At 60.1% G+C, this 22,555-nt stretch overlaps 3 protein-coding genes and 1 long non-coding RNA gene across 12 annotated transcripts; 2 read left to right on the top strand and 2 right to left on the bottom strand.

The window, feature by feature from the left end:
- Positions 1–761: 761 nt before the first annotated feature.
- SPSB3 (splA/ryanodine receptor domain and SOCS box containing 3) lies at positions 762–9,433 on the bottom strand. Of its 3 annotated transcripts, none has more exons than XM_051781256.1 (7): positions 9,380–9,433; positions 7,268–7,401; positions 4,349–4,529; positions 3,520–3,707; positions 2,522–2,624; positions 2,006–2,131; positions 762–1,781 (listed from the first exon to the last, which is right to left on the bottom strand). In XM_051781256.1, exons 1-7 carry the CDS (start codon positions 9,429–9,431, stop codon positions 1,438–1,440), a joined length of 1,128 nt encoding a protein of 375 aa, XP_051637216.1. In that variant the 5' UTR covers positions 9,432–9,433; the 3' UTR covers positions 762–1,437. The 3 variants fall into 3 exon arrangements, with proteins under 3 accessions (XP_051637216.1, XP_051637224.1, XP_051637232.1); XM_051781264.1 differs by having other exon boundaries at positions 4,349–4,526; XM_051781272.1 differs by lacking the exons at positions 7,268–7,401; positions 9,380–9,433 and adding an exon at positions 4,728–4,811 and having other exon boundaries at positions 4,349–4,573.
- Positions 4,531–5,679, top strand: LOC127468630 (uncharacterized). Of its 2 annotated transcripts, none has more exons than XR_007903624.1 (3): positions 4,531–4,616; positions 4,683–4,792; positions 5,105–5,679. It is a non-coding gene; the product is annotated as an uncharacterized LOC127468630 (long non-coding RNA). The 2 variants fall into 2 exon arrangements; XR_007903625.1 differs by having other exon boundaries at positions 4,683–4,835.
- A 331-nt stretch (positions 9,434–9,764) lies between the features above and the next one.
- Positions 9,765–14,448, top strand: NUBP2 (NUBP iron-sulfur cluster assembly factor 2, cytosolic). 6 transcript variants are annotated; one of them, XM_051781616.1, is made up of 8 exons: positions 9,765–9,824; positions 11,137–11,258; positions 11,871–12,069; positions 12,348–12,502; positions 12,699–12,809; positions 13,058–13,169; positions 13,727–13,873; positions 14,094–14,448. In XM_051781616.1, exons 1-7 carry the CDS (start codon positions 9,809–9,811, stop codon positions 13,867–13,869), a joined length of 858 nt encoding a protein of 285 aa, XP_051637576.1. In that variant the 5' UTR covers positions 9,765–9,808; the 3' UTR covers positions 13,870–13,873; positions 14,094–14,448. The 6 variants fall into 6 exon arrangements, with proteins under 6 accessions (XP_051637576.1, XP_051637587.1, XP_051637566.1 ...); XM_051781627.1 differs by having other exon boundaries at positions 13,100–13,169; positions 13,727–14,448; XM_051781606.1 differs by having other exon boundaries at positions 13,727–14,448.
- Positions 14,449–15,392: 944 nt separating this feature from the next.
- Positions 15,393–18,324, bottom strand: IGFALS (insulin like growth factor binding protein acid labile subunit). The gene is made up of 2 exons (XM_051780843.1): positions 18,265–18,324; positions 15,393–17,680 (listed from the first exon to the last, which is right to left on the bottom strand). The coding sequence occupies exons 1-2, from the start codon at positions 18,278–18,280 to the stop codon at positions 15,870–15,872; spliced, it is 1,827 nt and encodes a 608-aa protein (XP_051636803.1). The 5' UTR covers positions 18,281–18,324; the 3' UTR covers positions 15,393–15,869.
- Positions 18,325–22,555: the final 4,231 nt, after the last annotated feature.

Below are 22,555 nucleotides of genomic sequence, written 5' to 3'. Positions count from 1 at the left end.
AGGGCTTGGGATGTGGGAAGGAAGGGCATGGATGTGGGAGGCTCAATGGGGAATAAGTGCACATGGTACCATAGGGTACCTGACCCTGTGGGTGTCTGTAATGGGAGCAGAGGAAAAGGCAGTGGCTGGAACTTGCTGGGAGGAAACCCATGGAGAGAACTGGTTAAAGCCACTTCCCATCCATATTTCAGTCCTGTCCCACTTTCCCTTTGCAAGGCTGACAGCACCAGCTCAGCTCTGAATCCTAAGCAAAGGTGCTGCCCACCAGAGGAGGGCTCACAGGCTGGGGAAAAGCCCCCCAGGCTGCCCACAGGTCCCACAGGGACTGGCCAGGCACTGGCACCATTCCTGAAGGAGCACAGAGCCTGTTGTCTGGCAGTGGCACCACTACAGAACTAGTCACTTGTCCAGGCCCTAATCCAGCATTTCCCTCAGCACGACCAAGAAGGCTGGGCAGGGGCTGCTCCGAGCCCCAGGCTCTGGGATGAGGATTTGGGGGGTCTGTCCCAGCGTGTCCTGGCACTATAAACCCTTCCACTGCTCAGCCAGGGCATCGGTCTGGCTCCACTGGGGATCATCCCAGCCAGGCTGCTGGTTCAGGGGGAAGCACTGGAGCCCTGCACAGGGCAGAGACAAGGGGATCACTGCCTTCACCTCCTCCAGCTCTGACACAACTGCTGCCTCCAGCTGTTGGCTGGGCTGGCCTGGCTATTTTTGCCAAGCACCTGCGGGCTCCTGCCTTCAAGAGCCCTGAGAGGATCCACAGACAGTTTCTACTTTTATTGTTACAGTTTAACAGAGTCTTGGACAGAGGAGAAGCAGCAGGAACCAACATGCAAAGCAATTAAAGTCACAGGGGCTGGAGGAACCCCCAGCCCAGCCCCGTCCCCGCTCACACAGCGGTGCCTCTGGGACCCTTTCCCTGCACTGGGGCTGCTCCCTCGGGCCCAGAGAGGGACGAGTTCATGGCAGACACCAAACTACACACAGGGAGGAGGAGAGGGCTGGCCTTGACAAGTCAGGGCCGTTACTTGACTGGAATCCAGTACACTTTAAAACTGTGAGTCTGCCTTAATCATCACAGAATATCCTGAGCTGGAAGGGAGCCACAAGGATCATCGAGTCCAACTCCTGTCATCGAGTCCAACTTGTTAAATCCTCTCTGTGCCAACAGGGAGAAGAAGGATCCTTCAGGAAGAGGCGCTGGCTTCGACAGCACGTCAGGAGATGAAGCTCAGATATTTGACTGTTGTTTTCCTGTGTCAGAGCTGGCACCTCTTGGAGCCAAGAGCTCTTCTCAATGCCTGTGATGGATGTCGAGGCCAAAGATTTCCACAGCGTAAGGGAAATCTTTGCCAACAAGTAGCAGTGGATGTCCCCATGAAGGAAGAGGTACATCAGGCCCAGAGGGGGAACAAACCCCCACCCCCAGAGACATTATGTCCTCCTGCACCTCTTCCTCTGACAGGCCTCAGCATCCGAGCAGGAGCTGTCCGAGTCACTCCCTGAGGAGGAGGAGGATGAAGGCTTCGACGTGCTATAGTTCATGCTCAGGACCCACCCCAGTTTGTTGTGCAGCACCTGCTTGAGTCCCGGGGGCAGGGGCAGCACGTCCAGCGTGTCCACGTAGTCGGGCAGGAGCTGGCGCAGGCGGAAGCAGCACAGGTACTGCAGGGACGTGCAGCTGGCGCAGGACCGGATCACCTTCATGCTGCTCTTGGCCGCCGTCGAGCAAACCATGGGGTAAAACTTCTTGTTCTGCAGCTTCGTGGCTGCAACCCCTGCCAGGGCACAGCACCCATGAGTTTAGACAAGGGCATCTTGCTCCTCCCACCTACCCTGAACCCACTGGAAAAAGCCTTCCAAAATCCCGACCTATTAAACAGCAAATGTAACCTTCCTCCCACTCACTTCACATCTTAGTCTTCTGCTTTGCCAGTGTTTTCTGCCGCAGACAGACTCGGAGTTCCCCCACTCCACCCCCTGCCTGAGCCACTGCTCTTACCGATGCACTTGCGGTTCTTGAAGAACGTGAGCGTCCCGTGCCACGTGTCCAAATGCACCCCAATAATGGAGCCCTGGCCAAACCTCGAAGAGAAGTTTGTTTTGTCTCCCTTGTGATGCAGCAGACCTTAAAACACACAAAAAGAATGGCATTCTGTGGAAAACCTGTGCTCCGTGAATTCCCCCCAGCTCCAGTGCTCTGAGTTCCTGCTGGTACAGCCTCACTCACAGTCTGAAACATCCACCCCATCCCAGGGTGGCCAATGGAAAGGGGAAAGTTGAGGTTTTGTAACTCCAGAGCACAACCCCAAACTGGTGATGGGACAGTGGCACCCAGGTGCCCTGGAGGGTCCCACACCGGGTCTAAGGGCTCTGCAAAACACGACCAGGACTGATGTTCCAAGAGCTACCAGGAGCCACTCTGGGTGCCCTTAACAAAGGGACTCACATCTCTGCTGTCTCTTTGGCCTCGACCTCCTGAGGAACCTCTTGTGGCACTGCTGCCTGTCCATGTTACCTGTGTAGGACAGTCCCCAGCTGTCCTCGTCCTTGCCCAGAAGGCTGCAGAACGTGTGGCGGTACTTGTCCAGATTCACATCCGACGTCCCAATTCCCACCATCTGGGAGCAAGGCCAGGAAGAAGAATGCAGGCTTAATGTCTTTTCAAGGAACAAAATACAATCAAGACTCCACTTCTGGCTCTCCCCTCCTCTTCTTGGTTCAGCCCAAAACACCCAGAGGGTTTGGTGAAGCCAAGTCATAGGTTTCAGGATGGAGCTAAAGGCTCCCAGCTCCCATTTCCCTTCCTAAGTAAGGAGGCCCAACTGAAGAGCTGGAGAAGGTCAATGTCCTGTTCACAGAATCCCAGACTGGTTTGAGTTGGAAGGGACCTTAAAGCCCATCTTGTTCCACCCCCTGCCATGGGCAGGGACACCTTCCACTAGCCCAGGTTGCTCCAAGCCCTGTCCAGCCTGGCCTTGGACACTTCCAGGGATGGGGCAGCCACAGCTTCTCTGGGCAACCTGTGCCAGGGCCTCACCACCCTCACAGCCAACACTTTCTCCCCAATATCCCATCTAACCCTGCCCTCTGGCAGTGGGAAGTCATTCCCCCTTGCCCTGTCCCTCCAGGCACTTGTCCCAGGTCCCTCTCCAGCTCTCCTGGAGCCCCTTTAGGCCCTGGAAGGGGCTCTCAGGTCTCCCTGGAGCCTTCTCTTCTCCAGGTGAACACCCCCAGCTCTCCCAGCCTGGCTCCAGAGCAGAGGGGCTCCAGCCCTTGGAGCATCTCCGGGGCCTCCTCTGGACTCTCTCCAACAGCTCCACGTCCTTGTGCTGTTGGTTCCCCCATATCTGGAGGCAGCTCTGCAGGGGGGTCTCACCTGAGGGGGCAGAGGGGCAGAATCCCCCCCTCCCCTGCTGCCCACGCTGTGGGATCAGCCCAGGGCACGGGGGGTTTCTGGGTCCCAGCACACACAGCCAGGGCATGTCCAACCCCTCACCCCCCAGCCCCACGTACCATGTCAGTGCCATACACTGGGGAGGTCATCTTGATCTCCCAGAAGTGCTGCCCGTCCGCCAGCTCCTTGTTGCCGCGGATGGCGGCGGTGCCACAGCTGTACTCCATGTGGAAGTTCACCTTGCGGTTGTCACACGTCAGCAGGGTGGCCGTCGACTTGTTCAGGTCATCCCACACCCAGTCAAAATCTGTTGAGGATCACAGAGAGCACAGGGATGGGTAAAGATCCTCAGGGAGTGATCCCCAAGCCAAAGCACAGCGGGACATTGTTTTGAAGGCTTTTTGGGGTCTTCATTTGTAATTTTTTTACTGTTTAAGAGGGTAAATCTTAAGCTGTGAGCTGTTTGAGGCCTGAACAGTGTCCCACCAGGGATGGTTCAGTGCTCCCAAACTGTCAGCATCCTCCAGTCCCCATTCTGGCTCAGCAGACCCAGCAGAGCCGCCCTTCTCCCTTCACTCCCCGTGGGCACAGGGGGTGGCTCTGCCATGCCATGGCTCTCTCAGCCAGCCCAAGTCCACCCTGTGCTCCAAGCACGCTGTGCCAGGCATCCTGCCAGCATTCCAGGGATCAGGAGAGCCCTAAGCACCGGGGCCTGTTTCACTGGTGGCCTAAGCCGGATCGGAAATCAGGTCCCCAGAGGTGAAACTCTGACGCCTTTAACAGGTTCAGCTCTGAGCCCTGGGAACACGACATCAGGCACAGGCTGTAATCCTCCTCCATGGCCTGGGGATGTAAACAAAGGAGCAGCACTGTGGGACAGGGACAGGAGCCATGCTGGGGTGCAGCCCCTGCCCCCGAGGGAGCACAGAGGGCACAGGCAGCCCTTACACTCGTCCTCCTCCCCGCAGCGGCAGTCGCGGACACGGTGCAGGGCGTGCAGGCTGGAGCAGAACGGGGCCTCACTCTGGCTCTCACAGTTGCAGAAGGACTCTCCTGTCACAGGGATGGCGCTGGGGATGGAGGGAGACAGGGACGAGAACTCCGGCTCCGAGTCTGAGTCGCTGTGCTGCTGGGAGAACAGGGAATGGTCACTGGGAGAACAGGGAATGGTCACTGGGAGAACAGGGAATGGTCAGTGGAGAACAGGGAATGGTCAGTGGAGAACAGGGAATGGTCACTGGGAGAACAGGGAATGGTCACTGGGAGAACAGGGAATGGTCAGTGGGGAGAACAGGGAACGGTCACTGGGAGAACAGGGAATGGTCACTGGGAGAACAGGGAATGGTCAGTGGGAGAACAGGGAATGGTCAGTGGGAGAACAGGGAATGGTCAGTGGAGAACAGGGAATGGTCAGAGGGAGAACAGGGAATGGTCAGTGGAGAACAGAGAATGGTCACTGGGAGAACATGGAACGGTCAGTGGGGAGAACAGGGAATGGTCAGTGGAGAGGACAGGGAATGGTCACGGGGGAGAATAGGGAATGGTCAGTGAAGAACGGAATGGTCAGTGGGGAGGACAGGGAATGGTCAGTGGGGAGGACAGGGAACGGTCACTGGGAGAACAGGGAACGGTCAGTGGGGAGGACAGGGAATGGTCAGTGGGGAGGACAGGGAATGGTCAGGGGGGAGGACAGGGAATGGTCAGGGGGGAGGACAGGGAATGGTCAGTGGGACAACAGGGAATGGTCAGTGGGACAACAGGGAACTGTCACTGCTGGGTGTCCCCAGCACAGGGAGCTGGGCTGGCACTGCTCTGCTTTGCCCAGGGGGTGTGGGGACCTCTCCAGGCTTGTGCCACATCACAGGGAGGCTGTGCCCATGGAATTACCCTGCTCTGGGACATGGATAGTGTCTGCTGAGCTGCTGGGACCTCTCAGCACTTATACCATGTGTATGTTCTTTGTGCTTCCAGGGGCAGGAGCTCTCACAGCAGGGTCACAGCCCAAGTCTGTGACACATGTTTTTAAGCAAACTCTGTGCTAAGGCTTTGGCTTTCGGTGGCAGGTTCCAGACAGCTGGAGACCAGCTGAGCACCCAGCTGAGCACTGCCTGGAGAGCCTGGGGGCTGAGAGGAGCCAGGGAAGCACAAAAGCCAAGGAGGAAAAGGGAGAGGAGGGCAGAACAAAGGGGAGCCAGTTCAGCTCCTCAGGCCAGTGCTGCAGACAGGCCCACAGGGAACCTACAGCAACATTAAAGGGCTTTTGTTTACTTTCATCCATGAACACAAAAATTTGATTTACTGTTCCCCAATGCCAGGAGACCAAAGTGTCCCTGCACTGGACACTGTGGGAGCCACAGCCCCATCTTGCTCCTGTGTTATGGGAGGTTTGGTGTTGCCTCTTACCACTACAGCAGCAAGTTACTCTGGGTTTACACACTGCTCAGGTGCACCTGCTCGTTATTCACCCCCATGGCAGACTTCGTAAGGGGTATTTAACAACAAAAATCCTTTAAACTCACATTCTTGTAGCTGTGTAAGACAGAGGGAATTGAAATCAGGCTTACACATGTCCTGCCCAGCCCTCCTCCTCTGGCTTGGAGACTCAAGAGCATGAGTTCTGTCTTTGCTAACTTCTAACTTCCCTAACTACTGAAATCCAGTGGTTCCTGTGACTGCAAGAACTGAAAACTGCTCTGACTGCAGAGAAAATGCTCATTTTCTGTGAGCACAGGGTCTGGATTTGGACACTGTGCTCCGGCAGTGGCCTCATGGCTTCAGCCTGGCTCTGAAGCTCCTGGAACAGCTCCTTGTATCCCCACCTCTGCACAGGGAACTCAACTCACACTCAGAAATTAGGGAAAAGAGTGAAGGATGGCAGAGATTAATCAAAGTCCCTCTTCACAGTGTTTCACTGACTGCTTTTGCTGCTGTGTTCCCATCCCCAGCACACCTGGATATGCATGTTACAGAGCAGGAAATGTAAGGGAACTTCAATCTGAAGATACCTGAGCCTGTAACTTCACAGGCTGAAGCTGCCCTGCTCCCTCCCAGCCCCACACAGCCCAGGAGGGAGCAGCCAGCTGGACTGGGGAACTGATCCACTTCAAACAGAAGTAGAGCTCTACTTTCAAAAGGATATTTAAGAACATTGTATGTACTTTATGTATGACAGACACATTCTATGCTTAAAAAAGCATTTAGCTTACACAGAGCCACAGAATGTGCTGAGTTAGAAGGAACCACAGGGATCATCAAGTCCAATCCTGGCCCTGCACAGGACCATCCCAAGAGTCACACCCTGTGCCCCAGAGGATCATCCAAACCCTCCCTGAGCTCTGGCAGCCTTGGTGCTGTGCCCACTGCCCTGGGGAGCCTGGGCAGTGCCCAAACACCCTCTGGGGGAAGAACCTTTTCCTGAGATCCAACCTGACCCTGCCCTGACACAGCTCCAGCCATTCCCTGGGTGCTGTCCCTGGTCCCCCCAGAGCAGAGCTCAGTCCCTGCCCCTCCTCTGCCCCTCCCCAGGCAGTTGGAACTGCAGTGAGGTCTCCCCTCAGTCTCCTCCAGCTGAACACACCAAGTGCCCTCAGTGTCCTCACACGGCTTCAAATCAGGGCCCTTCACCATCTTCGTTGCCTTCCTTTAGACCCTCTCTAATGACTTCAGATCTTTCCTACATTGTGGTGCCCCAAACTGCCCCAATATTGCAGGTGAGCAGAGCGGGACAATCACACTGAATATTCCTAAACCTCTCGTGCTTTGGGCCAGTTCTGCTGCTCAGTTACAGAGACCCTGAGCCAGTGTCAGGCAGAGACCTTGCCCGTGTCAGGCAGCAGAGCCCTCCCCGCGAGCCCCCAGCGGTCCTACCTGCCCGTCGGAGTCGTACCCCCAGCCGCGTGTGCCGGCCCTGCCGTCGGCCTCTCGCCGCACCCCGCTCAGGACGAAGTGCCAGGCGCGGCTGCTGCGCGGGCGCCGTGCCATGGTGCTGCCAGACAGGTAGGCTGGGGAGAGGGACAGGGTCACACAGGGCTGCCAGGCCCACGGCCACCCCCAGGCTGTGCCACCCCCGTCACCAGCCACATCTGCACGGCCTCAGCTGATCCAAAGGAGGCTCCGGCCCCATCAGGAGCCTCTGCAAACCTCAGCCTGCTGCTCTGGGCAGGGGCAACTTCCCCCTCCCCCGAGTGTTCAAATGGCCCCCCAGAAACGCTCCCGAGAGCCGGCAGTGGCAGCAGCTGCCCCTCTGCAGGGTGTGGATCTGGCACCCACGGATCCAGCTCCCCCTCTCCTGGGGAGCCTCAGGGATGTCAGAACCACAGAAGGGTTTGGGTTGGAGGGACCGTAAAGCTCATCTCGTTCCACCCCCTGCCATGGGCAGGGACACCTTCCATCGGAGCAGGCTGCTCCATGACACAGCCCGTGACCCTCCTGGCTCTGTGCCCCTGCAGAGCCCCGGCCCCCCACGGCCCCCGTGTGGGTCTGTCTGCGGGAAGTGTTTGTCTGCCTGCAGCTGGGGAGGGAACACTCTGCTCTCAGCGTTTCGGGCAGGGGAGAAACCACTTTCCTTCTCACTGGAGGGAACCCAGCCTTGTCACAGACCTGTCCAGACTTGCCTCAAGGGAACAGACAGAAGGGAAGATGCTGATCAGATTTCCAAAGGCCCTTTCCCTGTGCACATCCTGACAGCTCACACCAGTCCCAGCCACCACACAGGAGCATTGCCCTGGATGTGACAGGGAAACCTCAGCTTCCAATCTCATTTCCCTGAAGTTTATCTTTGCAGGGATCAACTCCCCACTAAGAGGCACCCAGGGGTGTAACCCCCTATCCATCCCCTGAACCTGCTCCCTCAGCTCAGCCCCTGGGGCTGCAGATCCTGTGGACCTGCAGTGGGTCAGCCCCGAGCCAGGGCTGCCATAAAGCTCCTGTCCCTGCTCTTCCTGCGCCTCAGTCCTGACTTGGGCCAACAGCTCCTGGAAAAGCAGGACAGGCCGAGCCATGGCCAGTTGTGCAGGTGCCCTTGGATGCTCTGAAGGGCCCTGGGCATCCCACCTGCCGAAATCAGAGGGCTTACACCCCTGCCAAGCACAGCCTTGGGGGAAGCACCTACAGCCACACCAGAAACTCTCTCCAGCTCTGAACAGCACCCACGACAGCCCAACAGCACGCTCTGCTCCCCCAGCCCCTTGCTAAGGTTGGGGCTCCCTGACAGGGCCTGACCACTCTTTCAGGGAAGAAATTTTCCCAATATTCATCTAAACCTCCTCTGGCATAGCTTGAGGCTGTTCCCTCTCCTCCTGTCCCTTGTTCCCCGGGAGTAGAGCCCGACCCCTCCCCCGGCTCCCCCCTCCTGTCAGGGGGTTGCAGAGCCAGAAGGTCCCCCCTGAGCCTCCTTTTCTCCAGGCTGAGCCCCTCCAGCTCCCTCAGCCACTCCTGCTGCTCCAGCCCCTTCCCCAGCTCCGTTTCCCTCTCTGGACACGCTCCAACCCCTCCATGGCTTTCTTGTTATGAGGGGCCCAGCACTGCCCCCAGAGCTGGAGGTGCCTCAGCAGCGCCAGCACAGGGACGGGCGCTGCCCTGGGCCTGCTGCCGCAACAGCGCCAATACACCAAAACACCCCTCACCCCTGAGGGGCCCCGGGCCCGCCGAGGCCTCTCCGTGGGCCGGAACCGGGACCGCACGGCGCCCGCTCCCCGCCCAGCGCTTCCCCACGCCCGGCCCGGCCCCCTGACCGCGGGGCAGCCGCTCCGCTGGGGGCGGCACCGTAGCCCGGACTGTGCCGGCACCTGAGGCGCGGCCGGGCCGGGCCAGGCCAGGCCACCGCGCTCGGGCCGCACAGCCCCGGCCTGGCCTGGGCCCAACCCCGGCCCTCGGCTCCCCCCCGGCCCCGATCCTCGACCTCGACCCTCGATCCCAGCCGCGATCCCGACCCCGATCCCCAATAGCCAATCCTCGATCCCAATCCCGATCCCGGCTCACCCTCCCGGCCGGTCCCGGCGCCGCTCTGACCCACTTTCTCCTCTCGGGACATAAACAATCCCCTCCCGGCACCGCCCCCCCGGCGCCCATTGGCTGCGGCCGCGCCGCACCCCCCTGCCATTAGCTGAGCGCCCCGTCACTCACAACCGGAGGAGGAAGGAGGGGCGGTGTCTGAGGGGAGCCCCACACTATTGGCTGTGCTGTGTGTCAATCATCAGCGAGCAGCACCATTGGGAGGCCACCAGCGAAGGAAAGCAGTAAGCCCATTGGCCGGCGGGGGAGGAGCCAGAGAGATGGATTGGCTGCGAAGCTCTGGGGGCGGGTTCACCGGTGAGAGCGAGATCTGCGATTGGGCACGGAGTCTGCCAATCTGGGGGGGCGGGGCTTGGAGCCGGCGGAAGGCGGAAGCAGGCGGGGCGGGTCGGCGGCATGGACGGGCCGGGCGGTGAGCGGGGCCCGGGGGCGAACGGGAGCAGGGAGGGAACCGGCACCGCGGGGCAGAACCGGCCCTCGGCAGGGAGCGGGGCCCCGGGGCTCCGGGCCTTGCGGGGGCTGACCGGGCCCAACGCGGGGTCAGGACCCGCTGCCGGGGACCTCCGCGGTGCTCGGGCCGGGCCGATGCCGCAGTGCTGGGCTCGGGTCCCGGTGCCGGGAGCCCCGGCCAGGGCCTCGCCGGGGGCCCAGGCCTGGCTCCCGCTGGGGCAGCGCCGAGGAACTACAGAGTAACCGCTGCTGCTGGCAGCTCTGGGATGCCGAGAGCGCCGCGGGGCCCCGGCCCCTCCCCGGCCCCCTTTTCCCCCCTCCCCGTCCTGGCCCCAGGGCCGTTACCGTCGGCGGAGGCGCGGATGAGCTCGGCCATGGTGCGGGCGGGCTCCATGCCCCGGGCCCGGCGCGGGCAGTCGGTGCCGGTGGGACGCGGGCCCGTGGGTTGGTGGCAGGAGCCCCGGTTTGACCTCCTGCCCCGAGCGCTGCCCGTCCCGGCCTCGCGCTGGTCGGACGCGGGCTCTGAGCCCACAGCGGAGCCCCGGGAGCTCTGACAGCACACAGGGAACGGCTGGGAGGCAGGACAGGAGCGTGGGACTGGCAGGAAGCGACTGGTGTGACACTAGAGGAAGGAAACGCCAAGGGCCTGAGCTCACCCCGGCCCAGGGCCGAGCCTGACCAGCCCCCGGCGGTGTTCAGTGCTTTGCTGCCCAGATGCTGCTGAGGTCATCTGGACAAGCCGATTCCTCATGGAATATTTACTGCCACTGTCTTATTGTCCCTTTTCTAATGGCAGAAGGGCTGTGGCACATACAGCTCTTCTTTCCCTCTCCCTTACACTGAGGACAGAGCTCAGGAGGGCTGCATCTTCCCCAGAGGGGCAGCACCGACCTCTGCTCTGTGTGACATGGGAATGCCTGGAGCTGTGTCAGGGCAGGGTCAGGTTGGATCTCAGGAAAAGGTTCTTCCCCCAGAGGGTGGTTGGCACTGACCAGGCTCCCCAGGGCAGTGGGCACAGCCCCAAGGCTGCCAGAGCTCCAGGAGGGTTTGAACAATGCTCTTGGGGACAGGGTGGGACTGTTGGGGTGTCTGTGCAGGGCCAGGGACTGGACTGGATGATCCTTGTGGATCCCTCCAGCTCAGGATATTCCATGATTGCATGATACACTTGAAGCAGACTTGCTGGGGCAGTGACAGCCACTGTCACCTCAGCAGAGCCTGTGGCAGGGGCTGCTGTCTCTCAGCAGAAGAAACTCTGATGTCTTTCCTGCCAGAGAGAAGCACCAACCTGCTGGGGGTGAGGCACATCCTGCTGGTGCTGTCGGGGAAGGGCGGCGTGGGCAAGAGCACCCTGAGCACCGAGCTGGCCCTGGCACTGCGGCACCGCGGGCACAGGGTGAGTGGGGTGGGGGACTCTGCCTTCCCCTTCCCAGCCCCCAGCTGGGCTGGGCTGGGCTCTGCCTGTGGTGTGTGTGTCCTGTGTGGGCTGCCTGTGCCTTTTCTGTTTGTGAGAGTGCTTCGAGTGATTCTTCTGCGCTTGCAGGTAACTGGGTCAGGTAAGTGAGTTCATTTCTCTTGTACCCAAGAGACTAAACTCACCCAATATTTACTGTTGGGTTTGAAGCTGAGGCACTGAGAGATTACATTGCTGGTTTGTAAACACCCACTCCCTCTGGGAGCTGAAGTGGGTGAGCTGAAGGACACTGTGACAATGGGGACAAAAGGGAACTGTGTGTGCAGGAGACAGGCTGAATTCCCTGAGGGTCTTTTTAAAGGCTCTGTGCAGCCAGTGCCACTTGGATTCTGGCATAAAGTGCTTGGAAACACCCAGGAGATGTTCCTGGGGGGAAGGAGGCCAGGAGTGCAGTCAGTTCTAAAGCAGTTCTTTGAAACTGTGTTTCAGATCTGGCTGTGAGCAGCCCAGCTTTGGGGGCTGCCTCCCCCTGCCAGGGAAGGAGCCTGGGAGCTCTGAGCCCACCCTGGCTGAAGGGCTGTGCTGGTCCCACAGGTGGGGATCCTGGACGTGGACCTGTGTGGGCCCAGCATCCCCCGCATGCTGAGGGTGCAGGACAGGGCTGTGCACCAGTGTGACAGTGGCTGGGTGCCCGTGTTCGTGGGCCAGGACAGGGCTGTCGCCCTCATGTCCATCGGCTTCCTGCTGGAGCGGCCGGACGACGCTGTGGTGTGGAGAGGACCCAAGAAAAACGGTAATGGTGGGGTTTGGGGCTGGGGAAACCTTCCCTGAAACCTTCTGAGAACCCTCCTGGAGGTGCTGATGCCTCCTGGTCGTGTCATTCCTTGTGGCAATGAGGCTCCTGTTCTGCAGGAGTGGGTTCAGCTCACTCGGATGCGGAGAGTGCAGCGTGTCTTGTGCTGACAGATCACCCTGCCCCCCTCCCTGTGTCCTTGTCACCCAGGGTGCTTCCCAAGCCCTGTCCCATGGCACCTGTTGTGTGGGTTTTTATCTGCCCCTTTTATTTCATAGCTTTGATCAAACAGTTTGTCACTGATGTGGCCTGGGGGGACCTGGATTTCCTCATCGTGGACACCCCGCCGGGCACCTCTGACGAGCACATCTCCACCGTGGAGGCCTTGAGGCCCCACAGGCTGCTTGGAGCAATCCTGGTCACAACACCCCAGGTAGGACAGGGGGCTGGAGTTCCTGAGTGGGCACCTGCTTCTGGGAGTGATTTGGGGGGGAATATACCCCCCAGGTGGGTGTTTGCACAGCCGGTGGCTGCTTGTTCTACACATCCGCCTCCCTCTTGGTTTCCACTGCTCTGGACCCCCAGCTGTGGTGGGCAGAGGGCCACCCCCGTTCCCGTTGCTCCCCCAGGCCGTGTCCGTGGGGGACGTGAGGCGGGAGCTGACGTTCTGTAAGAAGACGGGGCTGCGGGTCCTGGGCGTCGTGGAGAACATGAGCGGCTTCGTGTGCCCCCACTGCTCCGTGAGCTTCCTCACCTTACTGGGGCCCTGGGGCTGCTGGGGCCCTTCCTGGGGGTGGGGTGTCCTGGCAAATGCCACGAGGGTGATGCTGTGCACCTGGGAGGGGAGGTGCTGCCAGGTCTGTGTGCCAGCTTTGGGAAAAGCCACTGGCTCTGCTCTCCTGAGGAAGAACTGGCACAGGCCCTGAGGGTGGAGGGTGGGGAGGAGCTGGCTCTGCTCAGGTGATGCAGCACCTCCTCTGTCACACAGGGCTCTGGAATTCATGACTCCCTGCTGTTCTTCCTCCTCCAGGAGTGCACAAACATCTTCTCCAAAGGCGGAGGGGAGGAGCTGGCCAAGCACGCTGGGGTGCCCTTCCTGGGTGAGTGGCCTCTGGAGCAGAGCTCTGCTCAGGGGTGATCTGGTGATGCTGTGGGATGGTGGAGTGCAGAGAAGCAGCATCCTGGGGCAGGTGGGCTGGACTCCAGTCCCCATGAGCCCCAGGCAGAGCTGGGGTGTGGGTCGTGCTTTGCTCCTCTGCCATCCAAACTGCTCCCTGTGGGCACCTGGCTGGGGCAGAGGGGGTGGTGCCAGCAGCCTACTGTGGCTGCTGACATCATGGTGACAGGGTAAACAAGCTTGGAGCTGCCCAAGAACCATGTTGGGGTGTCCTGGAGCCTCCCTGAGAAATGGGGGCTGAGGGCTGAACCCTACCCCTGGAAGGGCTGGGATCGGGGGGGAAAGCACCTGTCCTGAAGCACTGGGGTGTGGTGGGGTCTTGGACCCAGAGGAAGCAGTTGCAGGTGACATTTAGCTCCTGGAGAGCTGTATCCTACTGATTCTCCTGGAGTTGATTCTGGCAGTGTGTTTCTTTAACCCTGACTCCAGACCTTTGCTGTACAAGGAGCAAGCACTCACTCTCCCACTCGTGTCCCACAGGCTGTGTTCCTCTGGACCCCCAGCTCAGCCAGAGCTTGGAAGAAGGCAGAGACTTCATCCAAGAGTTTCCCAAAAGTTCTGCCTTCCCTGCCTTGGCTCACATCGCCCAGCAGATCTTGGATACATCACAGCAGAGCTCCTGAGAAGGTTGTGGAGCTGAACTGTTTCTGGCTGAGCCCTGGGCCAGCTGGGACGGGGGATGCAGGAGCTGGTTAAGGCTGAAACTGTCTCACTGAGGGCTGAGGGAGGGAGGGGAAGCACAGGTTCCTGCTGTTCATGGCAGTTCCAAAAGGGAAGTACTGCTCCATCCCCCTTGGATCCAAAGAGACTCTGGAGCTGCAGTGGCAAGTGGCTGTTCTTCCCTCAGTGAACCCGCATGACACCGATGATCCAGATCGTGGCTCCGTGTGCTGCTGCCTCCCCCTGCTCTCCCCATGGGATGGATTCCACAGTACTTGGTTCAGTGATGGATTACAGGTTCTTGGTTCAGTGCCTGAGTCATGCTGGATGCTCCATGTGGACCCAAGCCAGGCCCCTGTGCTCGCTGGTTCGTGATGAGGGCACGGCGTGTGCTACACGTGAGGGAACGTCTCCAGGAGCTCTCCCACCTGTGAGATCTGCATCCCATCATGCTGGAAACAAGGCCTTGGGTCTGTTGGGGGTTATATGGCTCAGGAATATCTTTGAAGATTCCAGGCAGTAAACACTTTTCTTAAATCCAAGTCTGTGACTCCTGCTTTTCCATGGCTTCGGACCTCGCTGTAGGTCTGAGTCTTGGCATTGCAAACACTTCATGTACATCCAGGTACTTCCTGCTTTTCCCTGGTTTTCTTGCTGGAATTCAGCTAAATCCCTTCTTCTGTAACAGCTTCAGGATCCAGCCTGTCCCTTGTCTCGCTGTGGGCTGGCCCTGGCAGTCCTTCTTGGGATCATTTGCCATGGGTGTTCTCCACCCCCCTGCCACACGTGGGGCTCCTCCGTGTCCCCAGGTGGTTTCTGCTTCATTGCTCCGAGTGTCCTGTTCCCTCTGGAACCTCTCCATGGGCTGCTGCTCCCCTGGGACCTGCCCTCCTCATGCAGGCTTGAGTTAAGCTGGGAAAGCAAATGGAGGTGGTGGCCTTGCATCTTATCTCCCTCTCTCCTGGACTCTGAGCCCCTCCTGCCTGCCTCCCTCTCCATGTCTGGGACTCGCCCTCACAGTGAAGTCCCAGGCAGACAGGGAAATGTTGTATTCCCACTAACCAGACTGGATCATAGCAGGCAGCCATTGCTTGGAGGAGAGCAGGAGCACCATCCCCCCCTGCTCCCACTGTGCCTGTGGGACCCACACCTGACCAGGTTTCCCCATGTGCAATTTTCCAGGAAAATTTTACCTGACCTTTGAACACTTCTCTGGGATTTGAAGAGCCAGGAGCAGCGCTGGAGTCTGACAGGGCTGTTGGCTTCTGGGGGATGGCCAGGCACCTCTTGCTCCCTCTCTGGGCGTGTGTCACCCACCCAGAGCTTGTGGGAAACACTGTGAGCTCCTGACCCCCACCCAGGATCTGCCCCCCTCACCCTGAGCGGGCTCTGGGGAGAAACCCCAGCTGGGGGTCATGAGCTGTGGAACAAACGACCTTCCAAGAGGGGTTGCAATAGCTCCAAAGGTTTATTTGTCTGCTGCCATTTATCAGGTGAGTGACGTGTGGCTCTCTGCTGCTGCAGGGAATCATTCAAGCAAGTCCTCTGCCCCCTTCCCTGAGCTCGGGGGGGCTTTTAGGATTTCTCCACAGCTCCGTGGCAGGAAGATGCTTTGTTTTGTCCCACACAAGTCCTGGCCCGGTCAGGGATGCCCCTTGTGGGGTGGGGCAGCATTCCCCCATCCTGGAGGCTTAGAGATGTTCCCACTGGGAACAACTGGGGGCTGCTATTTAAATATTAAAGGGCTGAAATATTCAGTTTGAAGCCCAGGAGCTGCTTCCCATCCAGCATTGCCTGGGCTTGACTCTCCTTGTGGTGGCAGCTGGAGGTGGTGGCAAAGCTGGGCTTGTCTGGGGTGGCCACAGAGCCCCAGCTCCTGCTGCTGCCCCGGGACAGGGCAGGGAGGTGGCAGGGGAGGATCCCTCATCGGAAGGGCTCATCCCCTGGGAGGGGCCAGCCCAGCTCAGCAGTGAGCAAAGCTGTCCTCGGTGGTGTCCCGCAGGTCCAGCCCTGCCAGGGCCGGGGGGTGCAGGCAGGTGAGGTTGTTGTAGGTGTACACGGGCTCCTGGGTGTCGTCCCCCTCAGCCACCGACTGCACGAAGCGCAGCACCACCGCCGGGTGCTGCAGGGAGAAGTCCCGCAGCTCCTTCAGGGAGCAGTTGCAGTGCCAGTTGTTGCCCCCCAGCCACAGCTGCTCCAGGGTGAAGGGGGGGCACAGGAAGCCCACAGAGAAGGTCTCCAGGGAGTTGTTCCTCAGGCTGAGGTACCGCAGGTTGGCCAGGGGGGAGATGACGGCGTTGTCCAGTGTCTGCAGCTGGTTGTGGGAAAGGTCAAGCCAGAAGAGTCTCTGGAGCGGGCTGAAGGTGTCCTGGGAGATGTCCAGGAGCTGGTTGGAGGACAGGAAGAGGTACTCCAGGTTGCTCAGACCCACGAAGAGCCGGGGCGAGAGGTGGCTCAGCCTGTTGTGCTTCAGGTCGAGCTCCAGGAGCTCGTGCAGTTCACTGAAGCTCTGGTCCTCGATGAGGGAGATGCTGTTGTGCTGCAGGAAGAGCCGCCTGAGGCTGGACAGCCCGGAGAAGGTGTTTGCTCGGATCCTGCCCATGCAGCTGTGCTCCAGGTGGAGGCTGTGCAGCTTGGTGACCCCCTTGAAGACAAAGTCAGGGAGGACCTTGACGCAGTTGTCAGACAAGTGCATGACTGCCACATTGTACAGCCCCAGGAAGGCCCCAGCCCTGATGTCCTGCAGCTGGTTGTTGTTGAGGCTGAGAACCTCCAGCTGGCCCAGCCCCTCAAAGGTCCTTTCCACCAGGCTCCGGATCCTGTTGTGCCCCAGCTGCAGCTCCTCCAGGAACTGGAGGTCTTTGAAGGTCCTGGGCCTCAGGCTGGTGATGGAGTTGGTGGACAGGCGTAGGACGTGCAGGCTCAGGAGGCCCAGGAAGGTGTCCTCGTACAGCGAGACGAGGCGGTTGTGGGACAGGTCCAGCCACCGCAGGGCCTTCATGCCCATGAAGGCGCGGGGGGCGATGGCGTTGATCTGGTTGTGGTTCAGGTACAGCTTCTGCAGCTTCTGCAGCTTGACAAAGATGTTGATCTTGATGCCCTTGAGCGCGTTCCCGCTCAGGTCCAGCTCCTTCAGCTCGGTGAGGCTGCAGAAGAGCTGGTGCTGGAGGTAGGGGAGCTTGTTCCCGGCCAGGATCAGCTCCCTCAAGTTGGGCAAGTCATGGAACACCTTGTCAGGCAGGACCACCAGCGAGTTCCAGCCCAGGTTCAGGTACCAGAGGTTGGAGAGCCCCGCAAACAGCCCTTCCTCCACCTTGCTGAAGAGGTTGTTGTTGAGGCTGAGGGAGACGAGGTTCTGGGTGTGCAGGAAGGTGTGCGGGGCCAGGTGCCGCAGGCGGTTGCGCTCCAGGTGCAGGTGGTAGAGGCTCCTCAGCCCGTGGAAGGCGTGCTGCTCCACGCCGGCCAGCTGGCTGCTCTGCAGGTCCAGGAAGTCCAGGGCTGACAGGTTCCTGAAGGCAGCAGCCGGCAGGAGGGTGAAGTTGTTGCCGTCCAGCCACAGGGCCTTGGCGTTGGGGGGCACATCCTCGGGCAGGCGGGTCAGGTTGCGGGCGCTGCAGAACACGTTGAGCTCCTCGCTGTAGTCGTCCAGGCTGCAGGCACAGGGGCTGGGGCAGCGGGGCGGGTCCGTGTCCCCCTGCTCCTTCGGGGGGTCCCCCCCGGGGGGCTGGGAGGCGGCGGCCAGCAGCAGGGCCAGGGGGAGCAGGAGGGGGATGCCTGCTGTGGGGTGTGAGGAAAGGGGCCTCGGTCAGTGTGGGGACACGGCTGCTCCAGGGGACCCCTTTGGGACCCCCCTGCCGGCTGCCTGCACTGCTGGAGTTGGGGGTGGAGGGGTCAGTCCCAGCCCTTTGCACACGCAGGACAGCTGCAGCAGTTTGCAGAGGTTGGATCCCTTGGGAGAGGGTGTGGGATCACCCCCCACTCCTGCCACGGCTCAGAGTTCGAGCATGGACCCCCAGAACTCATCTCTATATTGCAGTGGCTGCAGCAGCTTCTGCCTTTCATAGGGAAAGGCCCCCCAGTACCCTCTCCTCCTTCCTCCCCAGCTGCTTCCCCTTAACTTGCTGTTCCTTGGAGCCAGGGGGTCTCTGTGCTGCAGTCCCTGCCCACCCCTGCAGCCCCCAGCCAGGTTTGTGCTCTGCCCTACAGTGCCTGCAAGCCCCCCCGGCAGCTCGGGGGCCCCCAGAATGTATAATCAGCAGTGGAGGAGGAGAAGAGCGAAGGGTGACTGAAGCCCCAGCAGAGTTTGAGGGTGTCCCCCCAGCCCAAGCTCGGCCCAGGGGCAGGTTCCCCAGCCTCACCTTTGCCTGCGCTCATGGCGACGGGCAGGGCAGCTCCTGCTCCCGCTCCCGCTCCGCTCTCGGCCCCGCCGCCCGCAGGGATGGATGGAGCAACCACCTTGACGCCTGTCCAGCCGCCGGCCGGCCGGGCTTAACCCCACTGCTGCTGGGCCGGGCTTAACCCCACTGCTGCTGGGCCGGGCTTAACCCCACTGCTGCTGGGCCGGGCTGGGCTGAGCCCCCGGGACAGCCTGGCCGCGTTCCTGGCACCGGGCCGGGCTCCTCGCTGCTCCCCCTGCTCTGTAACTGCCTTTAGGGCAGCTCGGGAAAAGGGGGTGGAGTGAGATATCCAGGAATCTGATGGAGTGATGGGGATCCTGCCGGAGATGGGGTTTGAGTGGGCAGTGAGGGTGGAGGGAGGGATGGGGCAACCTCACAGGGTGTCCCATGACCCTGTCCTGAGCTCCTGGAGGGTCCTGAACACTGACCCTTCCTTGGGTGCCTGCCCTCCTCTGCCAGGGATGCCCTGGGATAAGCCCTGGCAGTGGGTCCTCATGCTGCATCAGGACCCAATCTCCCGCTGGTGAAATGGTGGCTGTGAGGGTCTCCTGGACAGTGGGGTGATGTGGATGGTGCTCCAGGGCTGGCAGATCACACGCTGCCCCTGGCAGCTCCTCAAAACCACGCTGGGGAGGCTGGTGACCTCATCCTGTGTCCCTGGGCATTTCCCCACCAGCCTCCAACACAGGTTCTGTGGAATCTTTTACCACTTTCCAGGGCAGAAAGAGAAAGCCCCGGCAAGAGGAGCCTCATGGCCAGTGGCTGCTGGATGGAAAAGCCACAGCCAACCCTTCCCCATGTCCTGGTAGCCCTGTTCTTCCCTGAAGATGAAGTTTGGCATCATTCACATCATTCACCTCCAGGAACAGGTATCTCCCACCAGTGTTGTTCTTCCCAGCCCTGGTTCCCCCCCTGCTGCAAGTGGAGCAGGGATGCTCTCCCCCACCATCCATCAGAGCCTGGCATCTCCCCCAGCTCCAGTTCCCACCAGGCTGCTCTGGGAGGTGGAGATGGAACAGGGAAGCTGTCCACCACCAGTCCCACACCATGGCTGTCCCCACCATGCCCATTCCCATGGGAGCCTGGCATGTCCCCCCAGCTCCACAGGCCACATCTCAGCTCTTCATCACTGAACTCGGGCAGTTCCATGACCATGGGAAGACGTGTTGGAGAGAGACATCCAGGCTCCAGCCTTGCAACACAACTTTCCCACAGGCACTGCTTTCTCCCTTCCCTTTTGGCCCTGAGTGCCATTCTCCTCCCCCTCTATTTTAATCCTCTCTTCTGGGAATTTATAGATCAGAAGGGAGAAACACGGGATGGGGGTACACACACACACTAATAGGCACTGAGCACATATTGACACAAGGTGTAATCAATCTGGAAGCTAAAAAGAGCTGAGCCAGCACAGCTCAGCCAGCCAAAACCCACAAACCTCTTTGGGAAGTTTAAATGAGCCCTGCCTGTGGCTGGGAGCAGGTTTATCCCTGCCTTCAGCAGCCCATTCTGGGAAAATGTCAAATGAGATGTGATGGGAGAGTAAAGAGAGTCAATAAGCAAATCCCTTCCCAGTGTGGCTGCGGTGCAGGGAGGAGCTGGACCCATCTCCACCTTTAAAGGTCCTTGAGGCATCTCTTCTAGACCTGTCTCCACCTTTAAACCTCCCTGAGGGCATCTCCTCCAGATGTGTCCCATCACCTGTGGCTGGAACCCCGTGAATGTTGATCCCTTCAGCATCACCATGAGCCCACCTCGAACACCTGGACCTCCACCTGCCCAGTGTACCACGGCTCCACAGCCACCCTGGGGACCTCATTTAGGTCCCCACCATGGATGTCCTCCTCCCACCGTGTCCCTGGCCACTGTGGACCTCCCCACTTGGTCCCCCCATCTCTTCAGCTTTGACAGATAATCTCCCTGGCTGGGACCAAAGTCTGAGCTGCCTCCCCTGGTTGCCATGGAGAAGGCTGTAATGGAATTAGGAAAAGCAGCAAAATCATAAAAAAGTAGTTTTCAAACCTATTTAAACTCTAAGGAATCATTTACCTTCTCCAGCAGCCCTCCCGTGCCTGCAGGTCCCTCCCCAGGGAGCTTCCCAGTCCCCGTGTGTGGGAAATGCCACCAGCTGCCCCTGGCTCCCTGTTCTGGCTGAACTGGGGAGGGACTGGTGCTGGTGGCCCTGCCAGGTCTGCTGTGGGACCCCAGGAGCTCTCTGGTCCATCCCCACCCACCAGGGTGAGTGACCAGAGACAGCTCTGGACACCAGCAGGGACAGCACCAAGCCAGGCTGAGCCCTGAGGGGAGGAGGGATGTGACACACGTGGTGTTGTCACAGCTGAGTTAGGGAGTATTTTTAGCAAATTTTTCCAAATATTGTTGCTGTCTGGAGGAGACCATCTCTCATTGCCAGGGCAACCAGCACTCCTGCTCCCCATCCCCAACCAAAACTGTGCCAGCTGCTTGAGAGAGCTGGGATGGGTGACACCAGCACCCCAGAGCTTGTGCCACTCCCGGGGACACCAGCAGGGACCAGGCCCCAGGAGTGGGGCTTGGCCTGGAGCTCAGTGGCCACCCACGTTTCTGGCCACACCTGGGAGTGGGGGCACAGGGGCCTGGCAGCTGCTGGCAAAGGTCCCCATGGGCATCACCAAGTGTTCCTGCCCTGCCACGGGTGCTGGGAAAGTTGGGAAAGGTGGTGGATACGCCAGAGGCTCTCGGGGAAGCCAATTACAGCCCTGGTGGCCACGTGAAACCTCACCACCAGCCCAGCCTGGCTGGACTGGTTGGACTGGGAGAGGTGAGGACATCCCCAAGGCATGACTCAGGGTGGCCAGGCTGTTGCTGGAGACACAGATGGGAAAATTCCCAAACATTGAGGTTTGTGGAAAAGAAGAAGCCCGGGGAGCAGGAGGTTGGAGATGTGTGGGGACAGGAGAGCCTGTCCCAGCAGTGGCTGCCAGGTCAAAGCTGGATTTGGGGAGTGAACAGAGGGATGGGAGACAGCCACCTTGCTTAACTCACCTTGATGACAGTGCTGGTGTGCCAGGAAGGGGGGAGGGATCCGTGTCCCAGGTCAGCTCTCCAGACCTGGTGGGTTCTGTGCCAGCCCTACAGCAGCTGCTGGGTGGAGGGGTCAACCTGGTCCTCAGGGTGCCTGGTTGGGGAGAATGGGCCATACATCCTCCCCCTGTCTGGAATTGCATGGCCACAACCCCCCCACTGCCTCCTGTCACCTCCGTGCCTGCCCCATCCCAGCCCTCCTTCTCAGCCCCGTGGAGATGCCAGGGGGGTGACAAAAGGGACATGAGGCAGCAGTGGGTGCTGGCAGTCCATCAAACCCAACACCTCCTGGGCTGCAGCACAAGCAGCTTGTTCAGCAGGGCCAAGGAGATGATTCTCCCTCCTGACACCCCTGGAACTCCCCCCCATCCAGCGTCGGGATCCCAGCACAGGGAACACCCCGATGGGTCAGGGCAGCTCCGGGGGGGACCATGGGAAGGGAGAGCTGAGAGAGCTGCTCCAGCTCCCTCCTCTTCCTTCCCCAGGCTGGGATGGCTGGGGCTGTCCAGCTGGAGAAGGCCTTGTGGCAGCCTGGCAATGCATGAGGGGCCTTGGAAAGAGCAATGGAGAGAAGCTTTTCCTCAAGAGCCGTCAAGACAGGAGAAGGGGTGATGGTTTTAAACTGAGAGACAGTAGATTTAGGTCGGATATAAAAAGAAAATGGGTTGGGGGGGATCAGTGGGAGCCTGGCCTGGGGGTGCCCCGGCTGGGCACCTCTGTGCCTCCAGGCAGGTGACACTGTGGGCTGCTCCCACCACACCGGGCATTCCCGGTGCTCCCCCCGCCTCCCAGCAGGGACCCGCTGCATCCAGGAGCGAACGCAAATTCCCTTTGCTGGCGCTGGAAGCCAGATGGAGCCAGTCACTGCGCTAACGCTGTGCCGGGCCCTGCGGAAGGCTCCGGGCAAGGGGGGGCTGCTCCCTGCCGAGGGCTGGAGGGGAGGTGACAACAAACAGCGGCATCGGCCCGGTGGGCTGCGGGCTGCAAATATTGCACCTGCTTCCCCTTGAACTCCCGTGGATTTGGGAGCGTTTCTCCATCTTTGTGCTGCATCCCAGGGGAGAGGTTGGCACCTTGGGGCACGAGGGTGACCCAGCCGCCACAGCTGCTGTGGTTAAGGGGTCCTTGACAGGAGGAGTGACAAGCCCTCGGTACAGAGCTGGCCTTTGGTGGGGTTAACAAAACACAGACT

This window comes from Manacus candei, unplaced genomic scaffold (assembly GCF_025592945.1).
Source record: "Manacus candei isolate 608988 ecotype Guabito, Panama unplaced genomic scaffold, ASM2559294v1 h1tg000002l, whole genome shotgun sequence".
NCBI classification, from domain to species: Eukaryota; Metazoa; Chordata; class Aves; order Passeriformes; family Pipridae; genus Manacus; species Manacus candei.
The sequence above is the reverse complement of the archived record's forward strand: the minus strand, read 5'-3'. Positions and strand labels throughout refer to the sequence as shown.